The sequence below is a fragment of the Pollachius pollachius genome (genome assembly GCF_949987615.1).
Source record: "Pollachius pollachius genome assembly, chromosome: 7".
NCBI lineage: Eukaryota > Metazoa > Chordata > Actinopteri > Gadiformes > Gadidae > Pollachius > Pollachius pollachius.
This window is the reverse complement of record NC_136940.1, coordinates 19,953,042-19,971,828: the sequence shown is the minus strand read 5'-3', so window position 1 is coordinate 19,971,828 and position 18,787 is coordinate 19,953,042. Positions and strand designations below refer to the sequence as shown.

Genomic DNA, 18,787 nt, shown 5'->3' with positions numbered 1-18,787 from the left:
CCTTTTAACCCTTTTTGACCCTGTGGCCTTTTTACCTGAGTCATTGAAGAGTAGTCAGCAACCTGTACTGTGGGCAGGATGAACTCTGTCCATAAACCTCCCGTTTACGCACCTCAATATCTACAAATCTATATTTGATATAACAATATCCAAAGATTGACTATACTAATAAACAGAATGATATTCTGTGATGCTCTTAAAACAGGACTTATAATAATGATGAACAGTCCATGACATCCTCCAAAAAGAATACGTCCAAAGTACCTTGACGTCTGGTCCTTACATCACTTCTCAGTCACATGAACTCTTTATTCTTTTGAAAGCTGACATCGTGAAAGAAAGGCAACGTCACCACCCGGGTTCCTACCAGTCCTGTCAACAAATACTATTCAAACAAATCTGGGATTCCAGCTTGTGACAACGCACCCTACTTTTCAACACCATGTGTATGCAGTAAGTCACCGTCATACCTGTGTGTGATTGTTTGTTTTTCTCCAACACAGATACATATACTTATACTTGTTCACTAACTGACATATATACCTGTATGGGGCAGATGTGTAGTCATCCACCACAGGCTGCTGGCTGCTCTGCGCTCTCTGACAGTCAAGATCCACCCCACCGGTGAAAAGGTAGGATGAACTGCCTTACATTTTCATTCTTTGCATTCAGAATTTGCTGAAAAGAAAAAGACGCTCTACAGTATATAGCATGAGGGTACATTCATATTTTTAATTGTAGTGTGGGAATGTTAAAAACAATAATCACTTAAATAACATCTGATACCTTATTTCCGAATTTAAAAGCATATTTGTGAGGCTGCAGACAGCAGCATAGAACTCAAATGTAAATCAATGAGGGATGGCGAACAACACATACCAGTGGGCTGAACAAGAGATCTCAGATAATATTACTGCTCGGAGACTAAAAGGACACTTTAAGTATATCACAAATATTACTTTTTATTTTGTCTGTAAGTTAACCTAGGAGAGACACTATGAAGCAATATAAAGACGTGATTTGCATGCACAATAATAACCAAAATCCTCCGTGTTGGTTGCCCAGCTGCGCTGCTGTGTTCAGCTCTCTGTGTGTTTTTAAGGTGTTGCAGCCTTTTAGCCGACCATGGCCAACACAGTGGTGGTCCAACATCTCCCGCCCTCTCCTCCGGAGCTGACCGGGTGGAGCACTGAACTGCTCGACTGCTGTGATGATATGAATTCCTGTACGTATATCAGTTCCATGACTCTGTGATATCTGCATTATCAAAATATAACGCCTCATGGAACATCCACTGTTCAGTAGTCATATCATGAAGGGCCACATCAGGATAGTGTAGCAGCTAGGCATATTCAGCTCACAGACAAAAGGTTCTGGGATCGATCCTCAATGACAGCAGCCTACTTGTAGGCAAACTTGTGAGTGATACCTAATCCATATCTGCTCCTTAATGTATCTATATTCAATATGGGGGCACTTTGAGTGAAAAAATCGCATAAATCATGTCAAAGACAATTTCCATCCTTTTAAAAATACTTTTTGCAGGTTGCTATGCATTCTGGTGCTGGCCCTGCTTTGCCTGCACCACAACCAAGAAGTTTGGAGAGAGGAGATGCCTCCCATTACTGGACATACTCACCCCGGCCGTGGCGGCGGCCGTTGGGATACCTCTGTGTGTGCCCCCTGCAGGCCTGGCCCTCCGCGTCGCCATCCGCCACAGATATGGGATCAAGGTCTGTTGCTGCTATAGCGTCACATAGCGTCCTTCATATCCACCTAAGATTGGATACTTACTACGTTCATCTTGACGTCGAAGTGCCTCCAAAAAGGCAGTTTGATGACTAGACGAAGGTACCTCCACATCGAGAGGGTTACACGAACGCCAACGTGTGTGCGGATGTGTGGCGCAAGGAGCGGTTGATGTTACTAGCTTAAAAAGGGCTTCTCAATGTTGCCATGGATCGCGATCTTGGAGATAACACGCCCCTCTTTCCTAGAACTCCCATCCTAAAATACATTTGATTCATTTTGGTGTTCGAATTCAAGCGAAAACTGATAAGCTCACTTTAAAGGAAACATATTATACCACCAGGTGTGAGTGTGATGAGTCGTTTCAAGCCATTTTGTTAGAGCTTGTAACGACTAGTCACACTCACACCTGGTGGTATAATATGTCAACTTTTAAGCAGCATTTTGAAAAGAGAATACTCTTGAATAACACACAGAACATACAGGGCACAATCAAGATACACTGTAAGAATAGAAAGTGGATGTCGGCCATTTAGAAAAAAAACAAGCTGCGTTCCACAATTTATGACAACAACAGGAACACATTTTGTGTAATCACTAACAAAAAAAACACACCCATCAGACAAAATATTTACAACTATATAAAAGTTTGTTGTCATGTGCCGTGTTTGGCCCACGGACCGCTAATTGAGGGTCCCTGGTTGTGTTTCACTCTGTAACAGGGCACACTGTGCAAGGACATCATGGCATCCTGTTTCTGTGGCTGGTGCTCCTGGTGTCAGCTGGCTCGCGAGATGAAGCTACGCAACAGGGTTCCTGGGGTCTGCTATGGGCCATCTCAAGCGGGTGTGGTCAACATGCAGCCGCCCCCCTCCACACTAACAAGCCCACAGGTTCAACTGGTTCATCAGCCAAGCTTTATCACTCCCTCACATGGTTATGGGCCCGTAGTGCCGGCTCCTGGGCCAGTGGCGCCAGTTTACTTCACCACCTGGACGGCTGAAACATGCCCAACCTCCGCCCCTGCAGGCGGGGCCTACACGCTTCCTGGTTACCCCTTTCAGAGCGATTTCCTCTAGTTTTCTCTTCTAATAAAATTGTACATTTCCCAATGCCTTTGTCAATGTTAAGTCAAGTCTAATTTATTATCCCACTCTGGGAAATGTGGTTGCTTTCATTCAAACAAATTCAATCCATCATGAATACAACATGAAAGGCAACATAGCAATCAGGACAGAACAATGCAATTGATCACTATTGTGCAAGTGATCTTGCACAATAGTGGAAGATCACTTCATGTGAAGACAAATATGAGCAAATTGCTGTGTGCAAAAAAGTGCTATAGTGCAATAGGCCTATTTGTAGAAATTCACCAATAGCAGTGCAAAAAGATTCAGTTGTGATGGCAAGAAAAAGACAGGCTTGATAACTTGGCAAATGAAACAATAATAAATCAATTTTGAGTGTTTGTGATTTAGTGAAGCTGTAAAAGAAAATTGTGTCTTTAGTTTAAACCTTGAAGGGGACAATACGAGCGAGAGAAATGTGCCTGCCACTCATTTCTTGCAGGAATCCAATGTGAAGTGTCATTTACACAAAGACAGATGAGGATTTATTGCAAAAAGCGCACTTCAGTCATTTACAAATTTAAAGATAAATGATTCATTCTGCTTTTACTCCAAACCGTAGGCTAGCACACTGATGTGGCTTTACGTGCGCGTAAATGTTTTTGATTTTATGCATGACAAGGTCCCGATTGCTAGCAAATATTATAAAAAAATAAGAAATAAGAAATAAATAATACAAATAGACCTCTTTACTTCCGCTTTACATATGCCTATTTAATTTGATAACTCAGGTGTTCAGGTTTGGAGTGGTTGATTTCAATAATAATATAATATATCAAATAATAATATAATTATACATTTTTAAAAAAGTATACTTAATTAAAAAAAAAAAAAAAAAGAAGTACGAATGGCGCACTGTAGGCCTACTGATAGCTACATTCATGAAGGCCTACAATGCTTGGCATGGTTTTTATACAAACAAAACTGTAGCGGTAGATAATTACGTGCGTGTGTGTGTGCACGCGTGTGTTTGGCGTTGGGGAAGAGAATGGGGCGCCCCGCACCAACAACACTGACATCTTTGTCTTTTCCTGGCCTGGAGGCTATGCATCTACTCGGAACGCAGTGAATTTGGGACACCGCTAATGACCAAAACAACATTTGTGTTTGATAAACAGTGTGCCGTGTAACCTCGAGTCGTGACATACAATTTCAAACATTAGACTGGTTTGACATCTTCATTTGTGTTATATTAAATGTAGGGCTATTTCGCGCCCTTTCTTTTAATAGGCCTACATCCTTAATAAGTAAGAAAACTGAAGGTAACTTGGGTTCGTTTCGTGAGTTCGTTATACTTTGAACATTCTGTCCGCCCCGAACAATCCGGCTGAGCGGGAGGAGGGTGACCGCGCGCGCGACCCCCGATCCCAATGAAAGTGGGAACCATAAACACGCGCGCACGCTTCCACTCGCATAAATCACGCACACGTCGCGAGCTGGGACAGCGCCGTGAGACATGAGCGAGTCCAGCAACGCGTTGGCGCGTCTGAGGTGAGTACGATGCGGTGTGCTGCTCGATAAAATATCGATTTTGCGCGCTGTCTTTCGTAGTATTTAATTACCTTTGAGTGTTATTGGACCAAACTGATCTGGTCGACTTTGGAGCCATCAATGCCTCTTTTCTTTTAAGTTCAGATGGTTCGGGTTTGTTGGAAACGTTCTTTCTGTTGCTTACACAACCATGGGCTAATTAGTTGTGGTGCAGTTAATTCGTTTTTTTACGAATCGCAATTTGACCACCACTGTATTTGCCATTAGTTATTGTATTGGTATAAAATAATAATAGTAATATAACACTCTATTATCGGCCTTTGTAATCCAAAGAGAAAGTTGTATAAAGCTATTGTATTCCCCCATGACCTAATTGGGCCTTCTACTAGGACAGGGATCTTGTTGAGATGGTACAAATGTATTTTCTAGTGGTTTATGGTCGATCCCTTAACACCACGAACATGTAGATGTTATTAACATATGTCTGCCTACTTCTAAACATATATCCATGCATCATATGGATCCATTTTACAACGATTACAACGCAGACTTTAAACGAGTGATCTCCCTTCCCTGCAGGACGTGTTGGTCGAAGTGCATTTGCCACAGCCGCTCGAAACACTGTCGCTTTAGGTCTACAACCAGAATCATGACCGCTTTCAAAGGCGTGTGGACCCAGGAGTTCTGGCGCTGCGTGGCAGCCGAGTTCACCGCAACGTTTGTCTTCGTGCTGCTCAGCGTCGGCTCGTGCGTCAACTGGTCAGCGGAGGACGCGCAGCGCGCCCCCGCCCCGGACCTGGTGCTCATCTCGCTGTGCTTCGGCCTGAGCATTGCCACCATGGTGCAATGCTTCGGGCACGTTAGCGGAGCCCACCTGAATCCGGCCGTCACGGTTGCCATGGTGGTGACCAGGAACCTGAGCGTGGCCAAAGCCGTGTTCTACCTGCTTGCCCAGTGTCTGGGCTCTGTTGTTGGGGCCGCCGTCCTGTATGGTGTCACGCCCGAGTCTGTGAGGGGAGGCCTTGGGGTCACCATGGTGATAACAAGGATGACGTTGTAGTACTGTAGAGCGACACTAAAGCAACATGTTGTATGTATGGGCGGTTCTGAATACCTTTGCATCGAGTCCATCTGAAATGCATACTTTTACCAAAACTGTGATGTGTGTTTACGTGACAGGTCCAAGCCAGTATATCGGCGGGCCACGCCCTGGTAGTCGAACTCTTCATTACTTTCCAGCTGGTCTTCACTGTGTTTGCAAGTTGCGACCCTAAACGCAGTGACCTCAGTGGCTCCCCCTCTCTACCCATTGGCCTTTCTGTATGCATTGGACACCTTTTTGCTGTAAGTACAAACAACGTTATGATGATACCATTGTGTTACAGGCCAGCAGTGCTTTTTATTTACTTGTTGTGAGCATAAGAAAGCAAATCCTCCTCGGTGTCAAATCAATTATCGGACACAATAGAGATGACGAGAAAGAGAATATTTATAATTTCCAAAGGCTGTTGGTAACACATTTGGTAACTTTTATGTATGAAACCTCAAATCAGTGTGAACGTTTTGAACGGACACACAGATTTCACGTTTAGCTACATTTTGTAGCACTCATTAATAGTAGAGGGTTTAAAAAACGTTGCCCTGCAGTATGCTTTATACAGAGTACTGTAAAATGTGACGATCATGTGCCAAATGATTTTCATTTCATGTGTGATGGTGACCCTAAGATCCCCTACACTGGAGCCAGCATGAACCCAGCCCGGTCCTTCGGTCCTGCCCTGGTCTCCTGGAGCTGGGAAAATCACTGGGTGACAAAAGATAACTAACTGACACACAATCCAACTCACTCACTCCCCCCCCCCCTCAGTTATTATTACTCATTCAAAACGAATCACTTAGCTGCAAGTGCTGAACAATTTATAATAAGGTTCGTTCCAAATCTTTTTTCTCAGCAGGGTTCAGCATATAAATTCGGATATTACAAGTTTTGAAGTAACATTTTCAGGTCCCAATTTGATTTGTTCCTCTTTACGCAATATGCACACACCAATGTACTATACTTGATAGAAAAGCAGCTGATACTTTCAGAGAAGCGTCTGGTGCTGCATGCGTGGGTCTGAAAGAGAGATTGTGTGTTTTTAGGTGTACTGGGTCGCCCCAGTTCTGGGAGGAATCCTAGCGGCCTCTTTCTACACGTTCCTGTTCTGCCCCAACCCCGAGCTGAAGAAAGCCTACTCACACGCCCGCTCCAGGGTTCCCTTCTCCTCCACCAAGTACCGGGAGGTCCAGAGGAGGCTGAGCGTGGACATGCTGGGCAAGCAGCCCCTCTTCACCGTCATGGACATGGATGCAGCCGAGAGGAAGCAGTGGGAGCAGGAGAAGGGGAAGGAGATTGAGGTTTCAGGGGAGGTCCTGTCTTCTGTATGACTAGTCAGGGGCCACCAGGACCCCCCTGCAGACAGCAGTCACCCGCCCCCGCTGAAAGAGACCGACCTTCTGTGAGCCCCCCTCTTATGCAAACCTATGCAGTGCATGTATATGCAGACCTGAGTGGTCTATAGTGGCACACGTATAGCAATTTGAAGATCAGGATCGGTGTTTGAGTTTGATCAGCTCACTGTTTAAAACTGGTTTGAGTTGTTGGGGCAAAGCTGGCCGTAGTACTTAAAATATAATAACCATGGCCAATTATACATTAAAGAGACCAGGTTATTATCAGGAATTATTTAAAATGCTAAATAATAAGTCTTGGATATAAATATAGATTTATAAATATGTACAGTGGGCTTTGTTAACACAAACAATGGCTTTCATAATATATATAATATATCACATGTTACAGTCTAGTGTTAGACAAAAGTTGCCATATTTGCAGTCCACCACTAAAAAATACTTGAACAGTAGTTTTTACTATGTAATTTAAGTTTGATGGTAGATTTCTTATTGATTCTTCTTTTACTTTAACTTTAACTCATTTAGGTTAAGGTTTATGAAACCACTTCTGTTCACCAGCAGGTGGTGCTAAATACCTACATTCAAAACAGCCATCTCAATCTGCAAGACTACAAGCTCTACCCTTCCCCTAGTCTGCGAATGGAGTTCTCAAGAGCGCCTTTTACAGATACTACGTTGTTGTTGTTGTTGTTGTTGTTGTTGTTGTTTTTTCAATAAAATCACTCAAAACACACACTTTTTCAGTGTTATTGGTAGAACACTACACCATAGCAATATGCAGAACAAAGTCAACACATTTGTTTTCAATGTGTGCAATTGCATAATGCTGACAATACACAGCCTGTTGTGTTGGGCAGTTAATGGCTGTAATCCCATATGGGGTATAACAGTGTTTCTAAGGGGTGGGGTGTAGCTAGGGCTTGGGGAGTGTCATATATATATATATATATATATATATAACAGCAATGACACTCCTTGGCCATGTGGGGTCTTTTATTGCCATGGTTCACATTTCAAATTAAGATACTCCCACAAGGACTACCATTTAGTAAAAATATAATAAACAAGACCAACTTTGTAACAGTTTTTGACCTCGTGCACTCGTCCACAGAGTGGAGGAGGGAATAGAATAAATGAACAGCATAATGCCTCACGTTTTATGTTTTAAGCCCCCAAAACACCGGAGGGTGATGGTGAGTGGGGAAAATGCAGCCCTCTGAGAAATACTAAACAACAACAGATCTAGACTAATGTATTATCTGAAAGGTGTGAGATGCTAGTAATGGCAGCTAGCTACCCGACTGAAATGCACCCATGGTTCATTCCCAGTGGTTCTATCACTGTGGTCCTCCTTCTCCATCCCTCCCTTTGTCCTCAGCTATGAACAAGTGACACGGGCGGCGGGAGGTGGTTGGTGGAATGGTAGCATGGGCGGGTGTGGGCATTGGCTTGAGGAAGCGGCAGTACAAAAACCTTGATTTATCAAGAACCAAGAGCCCTCACTCGTCAAGCCAGGTGGGCTCTGTGTCATACATAACAGTTCAATTCATCGTATTTTCCTGCTTCTGAGGATAGATGTTGTGTAACCGGTCGTGGGAAAGGCGGCCCTAAAGCTGCCAAAGTACCCTGCGTTGCTTCCTCCCGAGTCCCAAGCCACGGACCTCAAACTCTGGTCCTCGTGTCCTTCCACCAGCATTCATGCAGTGTAGCCCACTGGACAATAAAACCTCTATAGTCAATCCGGCTTATTCATCTTGGAGGATATTCTGCATTCTCCCTCATGGTGCGCGATCATGATGAAATCTTTTGAGCTCTGAAAAAGCAGCCCAGAAAGGAGGGATTGTTATTTTTTCATTCTTTTATAGAATATTGTCTTTCGTTTTGGTGATAAGTGAATATTATTTGGTATTTATCCTTTTTATAACAACACATGCATTATGGCCCCAGACTGGAAACAAGGCCTGCAATGTTAAACATGCTTGTAAGAAGAAACACTGCCACACACAAAGTCATGTGCTTGCTCTTCGCCCCATCCACACATCGCTATAGCCTCTCATGTTATACGAAGTATGTGAGAGTCCCAGCTGGTAAAATTTGGCATTTCCATTCCTTTTACGAAAAGCCTCCAAACCAAAAGCTTTACTTTTTTTCAGAACTCTCTATATTTGAAGATTAGTTAAGGAGCCAATTACCTGCACGACATGAAAGCCACCATCCTACACATTCTGCTTTGCTGGGCAAACTGGGTTACCCTTTTGAAGAAGAAAGACTGCCTTTTCCCTCCTGAAGCTATCCTTGCATGGAAATCATTATAGACGTAACTCTAAAAGAACTCTACATTTAACCCAGGTTTCCTTATCAGCATGAAGCACATAACAATCCAAGCCTTCGTCTCCATTCAAAAGATTGAGGGCTAATTGGCCAGCATGCAAAGAAGCTGGATCTGCTAATGCAAAATGTTACCTGTAACCCACAGAAAAGTGAGTGTTTGATTAATGGTTTAGTGAATCTAGATTGAAGAATTTCTTCACTTTGATCTTTGGTTGGTCAATCATAATTCCCATTTTTTGATAACCCAATTCAAAGTGAATGTTTTTTCACTGTACACTTAAGATATATGCATGTTTTGGGTTACATTTTAGATTAAAACAATGAATATATTTGGATCAAATTGCCCTTTACACTAAAGAGCTCATGAAACTGACCCATATCTTCATTGGTAAATGCAGACTGCATACTGGACGTGAAAGAAGTCCATGAACCGCAAACCTCCAGTTGCTAGAATCACAGAAGCATGGTTTCAACTACTGACGCTCTCCGTAAACAGCAGCCGGCCTCTGGTGTAGCGTTCAACCATACAGGGTGATTTATCATCAGGTATTACTTCACCATGTTATAGGGAATTGAAAACGAATGGAGGCATTCAACATCTGACTATATTGGGAATGTAAAATGAGACAGAAGTTCATTGTCTTGGTTTCCCAGGGGGGAAAACCTCTCAAGCAGATATTTGGATGCTATTAATTACTCTATCAGAGAAGTGATACCTGATTCATATAAAATGTAAGCCATGATCCAAGACATGCATTCGGTGGCGTTGTTGTTTTAAGCATATATAAAAGGCAGCTTATTATTAGCACTTTCAATCTTTGGTTTTTGCAAGTTGCAATCAGAATATACCAAATCAATGTGCTCAGCCTCAATTGTGAATTGTCGTTATGTCTGGTCCAATATGCAGTCGTGTACTGCAGCTTTTCTTTAGAGGGAGGAGAATGAATCCTCTCTCTCGAGTTCCCTGCACCTTAAAAAAACAGCGCTTGCTGAGCTGAAGGTCACTTAACACTAAAGCGTTCAGCTCTGCGGTCCAATACGGCGCATGCGCCGTTGCCCGAGGACCGCTTTGCAGACCAGACTGCAATATGGCGAGAATGCCTGGCAGGGCAGTCCGCTCAGAGTACACGCAGTGGAAGTCAGAGCCAGAGAACATGAACGGCCGGGAGAAAAGCGGCAGAGCAGGTGATGAGGTGGAGGAGGAGGAGGAGGGGGAGGGGGAGGGAGAGGAGGACATCCGAGAGGTCCGGATCACCGGAGACGAGGAAGAGGAAGATGCCGAGCTAGAGTGGGAGTCTGAGTCGCTGGCGGACCCCAGGGGTTCCTATGCTGCAGATCGGGAAGTGGTCGTTGTGCGGAGTATAGACCGGTGCCGTGGCGGGCTGGCGGGAGACGAGGGGGCGGAACCGTGTGGCAGGACCCCTGAGCTCGAGTCTGAGACAGACGAGGAGTCCCTTCGCTCGGACCGGAACAGGCTGAGCGAGAACACGCGCCTGGCAACCCGGTACGCGGTCCGGATCTTCAGGGAGTATCTAAGCGACAAAGCGCAAAGTCCCGACTTCGAAACTCTGGGAAAGGAGGCGCTGTGCGCTGTGCTGCGCTCCTTTTACGCAGAGGCGCGCTCCAAAAGCGGCCAGCTGTACAGCAAGTCCTCTCTCATCAGCATCCGCAGCTCGCTGAACCGCTACCTGAACGAGCCGCCGTACTGCCGCACTTTGGACCTCACCAAGGACCCCGAGTTGCGCGGTGCCAACTTGACCCTGGCGGCTGTCATACGCAAACTGGAGGAGCAGGGCGCCGGACCCGTGGTCCAGAAGCAGGCCATCACCCGCTGCGACCTGCGCACCCTGTACACCTGCAGCAGCTTCGACGGCCAGACGCCCTTCGGACTGCTGAACAAAGTGTGGTTCGAGACCTGCATGTACTTCTGCACCAGGGGGAGGGAAAACCAGCGCGAGTTGGAGGAGGACTCGTTTGGCTTGGCTGTGGACGACGACGGGAGAAAGTTCGTCTACTTTAAAGCCTTCGGGCCTTACCACAAGTCCCGCTCCGCGTCCTGGGCTAAGAAGCGCCCCGAGTCGGACGAGGACACGCTGCCGCGGATGTACGAGACCGGAACCGAGTTCTGCCCCTACGCCAGCTTCGTGAGGTATGTCTCCAGACGAAATCCCCTCTGCCGTGCTTTTTTCCAGCGCCCCCGGGACCACTGCTGCCCCGGCGACGCGACGTGGTACGAGAACAAAGCCATCGGTAAAAACCTGCTTGGGACGAGGATGCAGATGCTGTCGCGCGCCGCGAAGCTTTCAAAGACCTACACCAATCACTGCATCGGCGCCGTCTCCATAGCGACGCTCAACGGCATCGTGGGCGTCGGGTCCGAGGTTGCCGCGGTCTACGTCTCTACCGAGGCGATCCGCGGAGCCGGGCAGTCCCAGATCCAGCTGGTCATCCCGTACCTCCGGCAGGTGGCCGACTCTGTGGATCTCCGGTCGATGAGAGCCCTGAAGAGGGTCCTGACACGGCGTCCCGCTGAGGACATTGAAGCCCCCCTCTCCAAGAAACTCTGCGACGGCTTGGAAGAGTCCCGCGGGAACTTGAAGGAGGAGACCACCGGTGCGTCAGAGAGACTTTTAAACGATTCCACCACCCTGGCCACGGTCCCGTCACAGGTAACATATGCCTGCTGGAGCTGGCCGATACAATGTAGAGCCAGGGCAATTTATACACATTGATAAACAATGATTGGACATAACTTTCAAGGTTCGTCCTAAATTTAGGTAAAGTAACATTTGAATCGGCTAATCCGCACGCCAAACACACAGACGTATCACATCAACGGCAATATATCAAGCATGGAAGTTCACCATGAGCAGCTCAGGAGCGGTCGGAGTTTGGTGCTCCGTGCTCAAGTACACGCGGACATTTGCCAGACAACATTCTCCGGCCCTTTTTTACAGCTACAAAGATATGTAAATGGGTGCTGTATTTCACACGACTTTTTGTGGAATTCATAATTGTGTGTGTTATGAACACACACACACACACACACACACACACACACACACACACACACACACACACACACACACACAGACATAAACATAGACAAACACACACATGCACACAAACACACGCACACACACGCACACATACACACAGAAACAAAGACTTTATCAGTTGTATCCGATGCATAGTCAGTCGTCAACAAATGACTTTAGAATGAGCCAGCCATGGTTGTGTTTCTTTGTCTGTCCCAGGACAGGCGGGGCAGTGGCACCATCAGCAGTATGAGCTCCGCCTCCCCTGCACCTCCACCCCCCTCGGCTGGCATCCCCACCTTGGCCCGGCTCACCAAATCAAACGCACCCGTCCATATTGATGTTGGGGGCCATATGTACACCAGCAGCTTGGCAACGCTCACTAAGTTCCCAAACTCACGGTGAGTCAGGTTCAAGTCTGAAAACTGCTGTGGCCCTTCACTGCTATGGCCCTACACTGCTATGACCCTTCACTGCTATGGCCCTTCACTGCTATGGCCCTTCACTGCTATGGCCCTTCACTGCTATGGCCCTACACTGCTATGACCCTTCACTGCTATGGCCCTTCACTGCTATGGCCCTTCACTGCTATGGCCCTACACTGCTATGACCCTTCACTGCTATGGCCCTTCACTGCTATGGCCCTTCACTGCTATGGCCCTACACTGCTATGACCCTTCACTGCTATGGCCCTTCACTGCTATGGCCCTTCACTGCTATGGCCCTTCACTGCTATGGCCCTTCACTGCTATGGCCCTTCACTGGTATGGCCCTTCACTGCTATGGCCCTACACTGCTATGGCCCTTCACTGCTATGGCCCTTCACTGCTATGGCCCTTCACTGCTATGGCCCTACACTGCTATGGCCCTACACTGCTATGGCCCTTCACTGCCATGGCCCTACATTGCTATGGGCCTTCACCGCTATGGCCCTTCACCGCTATGGCCCTTCACTGCTATGGTCCTACACTGCTATGGCCCTACACTGCTATGGCCCTTCACTGCTATGGCCCTTCACTGCTATGGCCCTTCACTGCTATGGCCCTACACTGCTGTGACCCTACACTGCTGTGACCCTACACTGCTATGGCCCTTCACTGCTATGGCCCTTCACCGCTATGGCCCTACATTGCTATGGTCCTTCACTGCTATGGTCCTTCACTGCTATGGGCCTTCACTGCTATGGCCCTTCACTGCTATGACGAGACAAGACAATTATCTCTCTCACTCTCTCTCTCTCTCTCTCTCTCTCTCTCTCTCTCTCTCTCTCTCTCAGTATCGGTCGTCTGTTTGACGGGACAGAGCCCATAGTGCTGGATAGCCTGAAGCAGCACTACTTCATTGATCGTGATGGTCTCATGTTCCGCTACGTACTCAACTTCTTGCGGACTTCAAAGCTCCTTATACCAGATAACTTCAGTGTGAGTGTCTCTTTTCATTGTGTGGGTAGTATTAGTGTCAGTGTATACGCTGGAGTATCCTGCTGGGACCTGGTGCTAGCTATGCGTTCGACAGAAAGATTGAGGTAACACACACACTATTTCAAATTTTGTCAACCCACATAAGACAGCTACAGATTTATGTGTATTCATAGATATTTAAAGACACCCACAGGACTTAAAAACAGCTAATATTGTAACCGCACAGAATATAACAGTAATGAGTTTTAGGTCAAGGATTCCTGTTTCACTGCTCGGATTTGAAAAAGCTGACTGTTCTGAATTCTGACGAGGCGCATATAGTTAAGAAGTGTGTGTGTGTGTGTGTGTGTGTGTGTGTGTGTTTGCGTGCGTGTGTGCGTGCAGGAGTACTGCGCGCTGTACGAGGAGGCCCAGTTCTTCCAGCTGGAGCCCCTGCAGGAGGAGCTGCGGCGCTTGAGGAGCGAGAGGCGGTCCGAGGAGCTCGATGGACACGCGTGCAGCCGGTGCGTCGTGGTCCACGTGGCCCCTGAGCCGGGGGACCGGGTGTCCCTGAGCGCCGACCGCAGCGTCATCCACGAGGTGTTCCCTGAGCTGCGGGACGCTGTGCGGGGCTCCGGCTCTGGGGGGCAACCGACCACGCACGCCGTCCGCCTCCCGCTGCCCGCGCACTGCCGCCTCCACTCTGTACAGGTAAGCTACGCTAGCATGCTATATCGGCGCTACCGTGCTGTACGTGGTATGTAGCTGCAAATAAAACACCATTCGATTGTTTGTTCCGTCTTGTTTTTGTTCATTGATGTTGACAAAACCTATGTATCAAGATATATATTCATCTATTAATGCATGAATGGGATTGCCAAACTAATTTAAAGGTGACACATTATAGCACCAAGTGTGAGTGTGATGGGCCGTTACAAGCCGTTTTGAAAATCTGCCTCTTCAGACATCACACGTGGGCGTGTCCACCTAGATTTATGCTGGATAGATGAGCAACATTTGCTACAGTCCACTGGGTAGGCTGGTAGAATGATCTATCCAGCATACATCTAGGTGGACACGCCCACTTGTAATGTCAGAAGAGGCAGATTTTCAAAGCGGCTTGTAACGGCTAATCACACTCACACCTGGTGGTATGTCAGGTAGCCTCAATAATGAAATTGGTGCACGAGTAACTTTTTCGCAAAGACAACGCTTGTCTTTGATAACACACCCACAACCTCCGCCATCGCATCAATTACTATTCATAACGCATAACACATAAAGATTGCCCTCTATTATGCGTATGAAATTAGGCTGCCCGTTCCCTTCAAGTTCCACCCATCCCGCCTGTGGCTCTTTGGCTACCTCTCTGACCTACTTCTCGCTGCCTTCTTCCTGTCTCGTTTACCGACAGTCCCCACGGCTTCCTGGTTCTTTGTCTCTGGATAATTATGCATCTCAGAAAGGGACTGAGAGACGAGAGTGAGAGGACGAATGGGAAGGAGAAGAGAACACATTCTTAGGATGCTGCAGAGAGGGGACTTGGAGAGTTGAACTGAATGATTAACATTTTAACCATTATTCAACTCTGTAATAAAAAAAAAAACATGTATTGACAACATTTTCTGTCTTATGACATAACAATTCAAAATATCGCTCTTAATGAGCGATAAGGCTGAGTGGGGGAATAAAAACAGCGGCACACGTTTTGACATTTCTGGCGTGATCCCCAGGTGCTGGAGCGGTTGCAGCAGAAGGGCTTCCAGATAGCGGCGGCGTGCGGCGGGGGGGCTGACGCGTCGCAGTTCAGAGAGTACGTTCTGCTCAGGGGCAAAGGAGGAGGCGACCCACAGCCCGTCAAACAGGAGCCACTGGAATGAGCTGTTTCACCACGGAAACCAGAGGACGCTATGGCTTCCGATCAGAAATCCACTCTTCCTATTTATTTCCAACCCTGTAAAAGTCAAGCAATGGACATTGGCCGCATGACGACCCAATTATAATATTAATGTTTTGTCCCGACTCTTTTGAGTTGACGATCAGTCAAATTACAGAAGCAATGTTTCATGTAAGGGCACATCTAATTTTCTTACATAAAACATTTCAATAAATTGGGGGGGAGGGGGGCGTGGATCTTGCTCCAAAAATTATTGTTATTCCTAAATTAAGTTCAAAGAAGAGGGCCTTGCCATGGTTTTATATGGGACACATTGTCACCAGGGATTTAAAGTCAGGACGGGTTGTTATGAAACCAGTGGCTCTCATTATAATAGCAGCTGATGTAGAAGAGACTTAACTGCTAGCTTTTAGTTCTGCTGCAACTAAGCCATAATGATGACATCCACTTCACTTGGCAAATAGTATTTTTCTACCGCAAACAAAAATGCATAGTTGGATTGTATTTGGGATTGGTGTAACAAATGTATTTCATATGGGTTGGTTACTCACAAAGCACATCCTTAGAATTTGAATTATTCTATTTTCCCCAAATGTGGATGAATGAATATTTAATTGACATTTGAGGGAGTAGAATATTCACAATTAAATAGACTGCAAAGCTAAAAGAGCAAAACAATAAATACTGTGAGCAAGCTCCCCTCTATGTTGCACCAGGTAAAACATAAATTGCTGCTTTTTTTTAATGGTCTATTTATAGTGGTTTCATTTCCTTTATATAAGTTATGTATTTTACAATAATGAAAAGTAATGGTGCCATGTTGTGAGCCCAACACAAAATCACAAATGATTGTAGCATATCATTAGTGAATAATGCTTAACCTCATATATTTTGTCTGATGAGGATGGAAACAGATTTTTGCCAGGTCATGATTATTTTAGCAGTTTGAAAAATAGACATGTTCCAAGAGATTGTGCCCAGGTTTTTTTTTACCCTGGGTTAATATGCATCATTCCAGTTCATCAATGGAAGCAGCCCCAATGAGTATATGAAATACACATAAGGAGCCAAGCTCATTAGCTAGTAGGCAGCTTCCATAGCAAAAATGGACAACACCTTGATTGAAGCATTTGCAATTAATTAACAAAGATACTCTCAACAAGTCACATTTTAAGAATATTGTCAATAATTGTGCTTTCCGTTTTCTTTGTATAAAAGTGAAACTGCACTTGCTTATCTTCTCACATAACTCTTGTTTGATCAGGATCATAACTCCAGGATCAGGACTGATTTTCAGGTTTGACCAGGTGGTATATTTTTTCTCTTCAAACTTCAGCGCCTCATTTGCCGTTCTGAACCCATAAGTCATGCATGCTTTAAATTAGGATTCAAACAGAATATTGTCACTCAGGCTCTTAAAATCTGTAGAAATAATACTGTAAATAAGTGGAGGGAACTGAATATTCATGTGGGTTTGACACTCCATGCGGACAAACAATTACTTTAAATTGTTATCAACAGCAGACATTTGAACACACAAGCCAGTCAGTTGACTGAAATCACACCAACCCCACAGTTGGGTTTTCTCCCAGATTAAAACTGCAGGATTGCTCTCAATGAGAATTAATGAGGCATGTCGGTTGAATATTTTCAATATTCAACCCACAGTAATGGGGTTTTTTTTGCCACGGAAATTTGTAAGACTACTTTAATACAAACCATTTTTAGTGCACATCATAGAGAATGATGTGCATCCACCCTGCTTTATTGAATCAAAGTGAATGTTGAACCCTATTAGGCAAGTAACTTCAGATCTGGCCTGTATTTGTAAAAAATACATTGAACAAATGTGTTTTGGCCATCTTTCAGTTTTTAGAAATACGTTTCAGCAAAATAAGCTTGTGTCTGTCTGCCAGCAAAGTGGAATAATAAAATACTCATTAACATGCAAGACATGAACCTTACTGCTTTTCCCATGCCCTCAGTTCTTCAGAGCAAATGGGAACATAAACATACAGTGGGGCAAAAAAGTATTTAGTCAGCCACCAATTGTGCAAGTTCTCCCACTTAAAAAGATGAGAGAGGCCTGTAATATTCATCATAGGTATACCTCAGCTATGAGAGACAAAATGAAAAAAAAAATCTAGAAAATCCGATGTCTGATTTTTAAAGAATTTATTTGCAAATTATGGTGGAAAATAAGTATTTGGTCAATAATAAAAGGTCATCTCAATACTTTGTTACATGCCGTTTGTTGGCAATGACAGAGGTCAAACGTTTTCTGTAAGTCTTTACAAGGTTTTCACACACTGCTGCTGGTATTTTGGCCCATTCCTCCATGCAGATCTCCTCTAGAGCAGTGATGTTTTTGGGCCTTTGCTGGGCAACACAGACTTTCAACTCCCTCCAAAGATTTTCTATGGGGTTGAGATCTGGAGACTGGCTAGGCCACTCCAGGACCTTGAAATGCTTCTTACGAAGCCACTCCTTCGTTGCCTGGGCGGTGTGTTTGGGGTCATTGTCATGCTGAAAGACCCAGCCACGTTTCATCTTCAGTGCCCTTGCTGATGGAAGGAGGTTTTCACTCAAAATCTCACGATACATGGCCCCATTCATTCTTTCCGTCACACGGATCAGACGTCCTGGTCCCTTGGCAGAAAAAGCATGATGTTTCCACCCCCATGCTTCACTGTAGGTATGGTGTTCTTTGGATGCAACTCAGCATTCTTTCTCCTCCAAACACGACGAGTTGAGTTTTTACCAAAAAGTTATATTTTGGTTTCATCTGACCATATGACATTCTCCCAATCCTGTTCTGGATCATCCAAATGCTCTCTAGCAAACTTCAAACGGGCCCGGACATGCACTGGCTTTAGCAGGGGGACACGTCTGGCACTGCAGGATTTGAGTCCCTGGCGGCGTAGTGTGGTAGTGATGGTAGCCTTTGTTACTTTGGTCCCAGCTCTCTGGAGGTCATTCACTAGGTCCCCCCGTGTGGTTCTGGGATTTTTGTTCACCGTTCTTGTGATCATTTTGACCCCACAGGGTGAGATCTTGCGTGGAGCCCCAGATCGAGGGAGATTATCAGTGGTCTTGTATGTATTCCATTTCCTAATAATTACTCCCAGTTGATTTCTTCACACCAAGCTGCTTACCTATTGCAGATTCAGACTTCCCAGCCTGGTGCAGGTCTACAATTGTGCTTCTGGTGTCCTTTGACAGCTCTTTGGTCTTGGCCATAGTGGAGTTTGGAGTGTGACTGTTTGAGGTTGTGGACCGGTGTCTTTTATACTGATAAGG

General features: G+C 45.6%; 3 protein-coding genes across 3 annotated transcripts; all 3 read left to right on the top strand.

Moving 5' to 3' along the window:
• Positions 1-1,125: 1,125 nt before the first annotated feature.
• Positions 1,126-2,828, top strand: LOC307078698 (uncharacterized protein; the record flags this gene model as incomplete). The annotated part of the gene is made up of 3 exons (XM_079740641.1): positions 1,126-1,225; positions 1,546-1,733; positions 2,472-2,828. 3 exons carry the CDS (start codon positions 1,126-1,128, stop codon positions 2,826-2,828), a joined length of 645 nt encoding a protein of 214 aa, XP_079596767.1.
• Positions 2,829-4,332: 1,504 nt separating this feature from the next.
• On the top strand, positions 4,333-6,794 carry LOC307078342 (aquaporin-4-like; the record flags this gene model as incomplete). The annotated part of the gene is made up of 5 exons (XM_079740088.1): positions 4,333-4,367; positions 4,947-5,403; positions 5,547-5,711; positions 6,095-6,175; positions 6,510-6,794. The coding sequence occupies 5 exons, from the start codon at positions 4,333-4,335 to the stop codon at positions 6,792-6,794; spliced, it is 1,023 nt and encodes a 340-aa protein (XP_079596214.1).
• A 5,645-nt stretch (positions 6,795-12,439) lies between these two features.
• On the top strand, positions 12,440-15,470 carry LOC307077960 (BTB/POZ domain-containing protein KCTD1-like; the record flags this gene model as incomplete). Its single annotated transcript, XM_079739480.1, has 4 exons — positions 12,440-12,591; positions 13,467-13,611; positions 13,996-14,301; positions 15,324-15,470. The coding sequence occupies 4 exons, from the start codon at positions 12,440-12,442 to the stop codon at positions 15,468-15,470; spliced, it is 750 nt and encodes a 249-aa protein (XP_079595606.1).
• Positions 15,471-18,787: the final 3,317 nt, after the last annotated feature.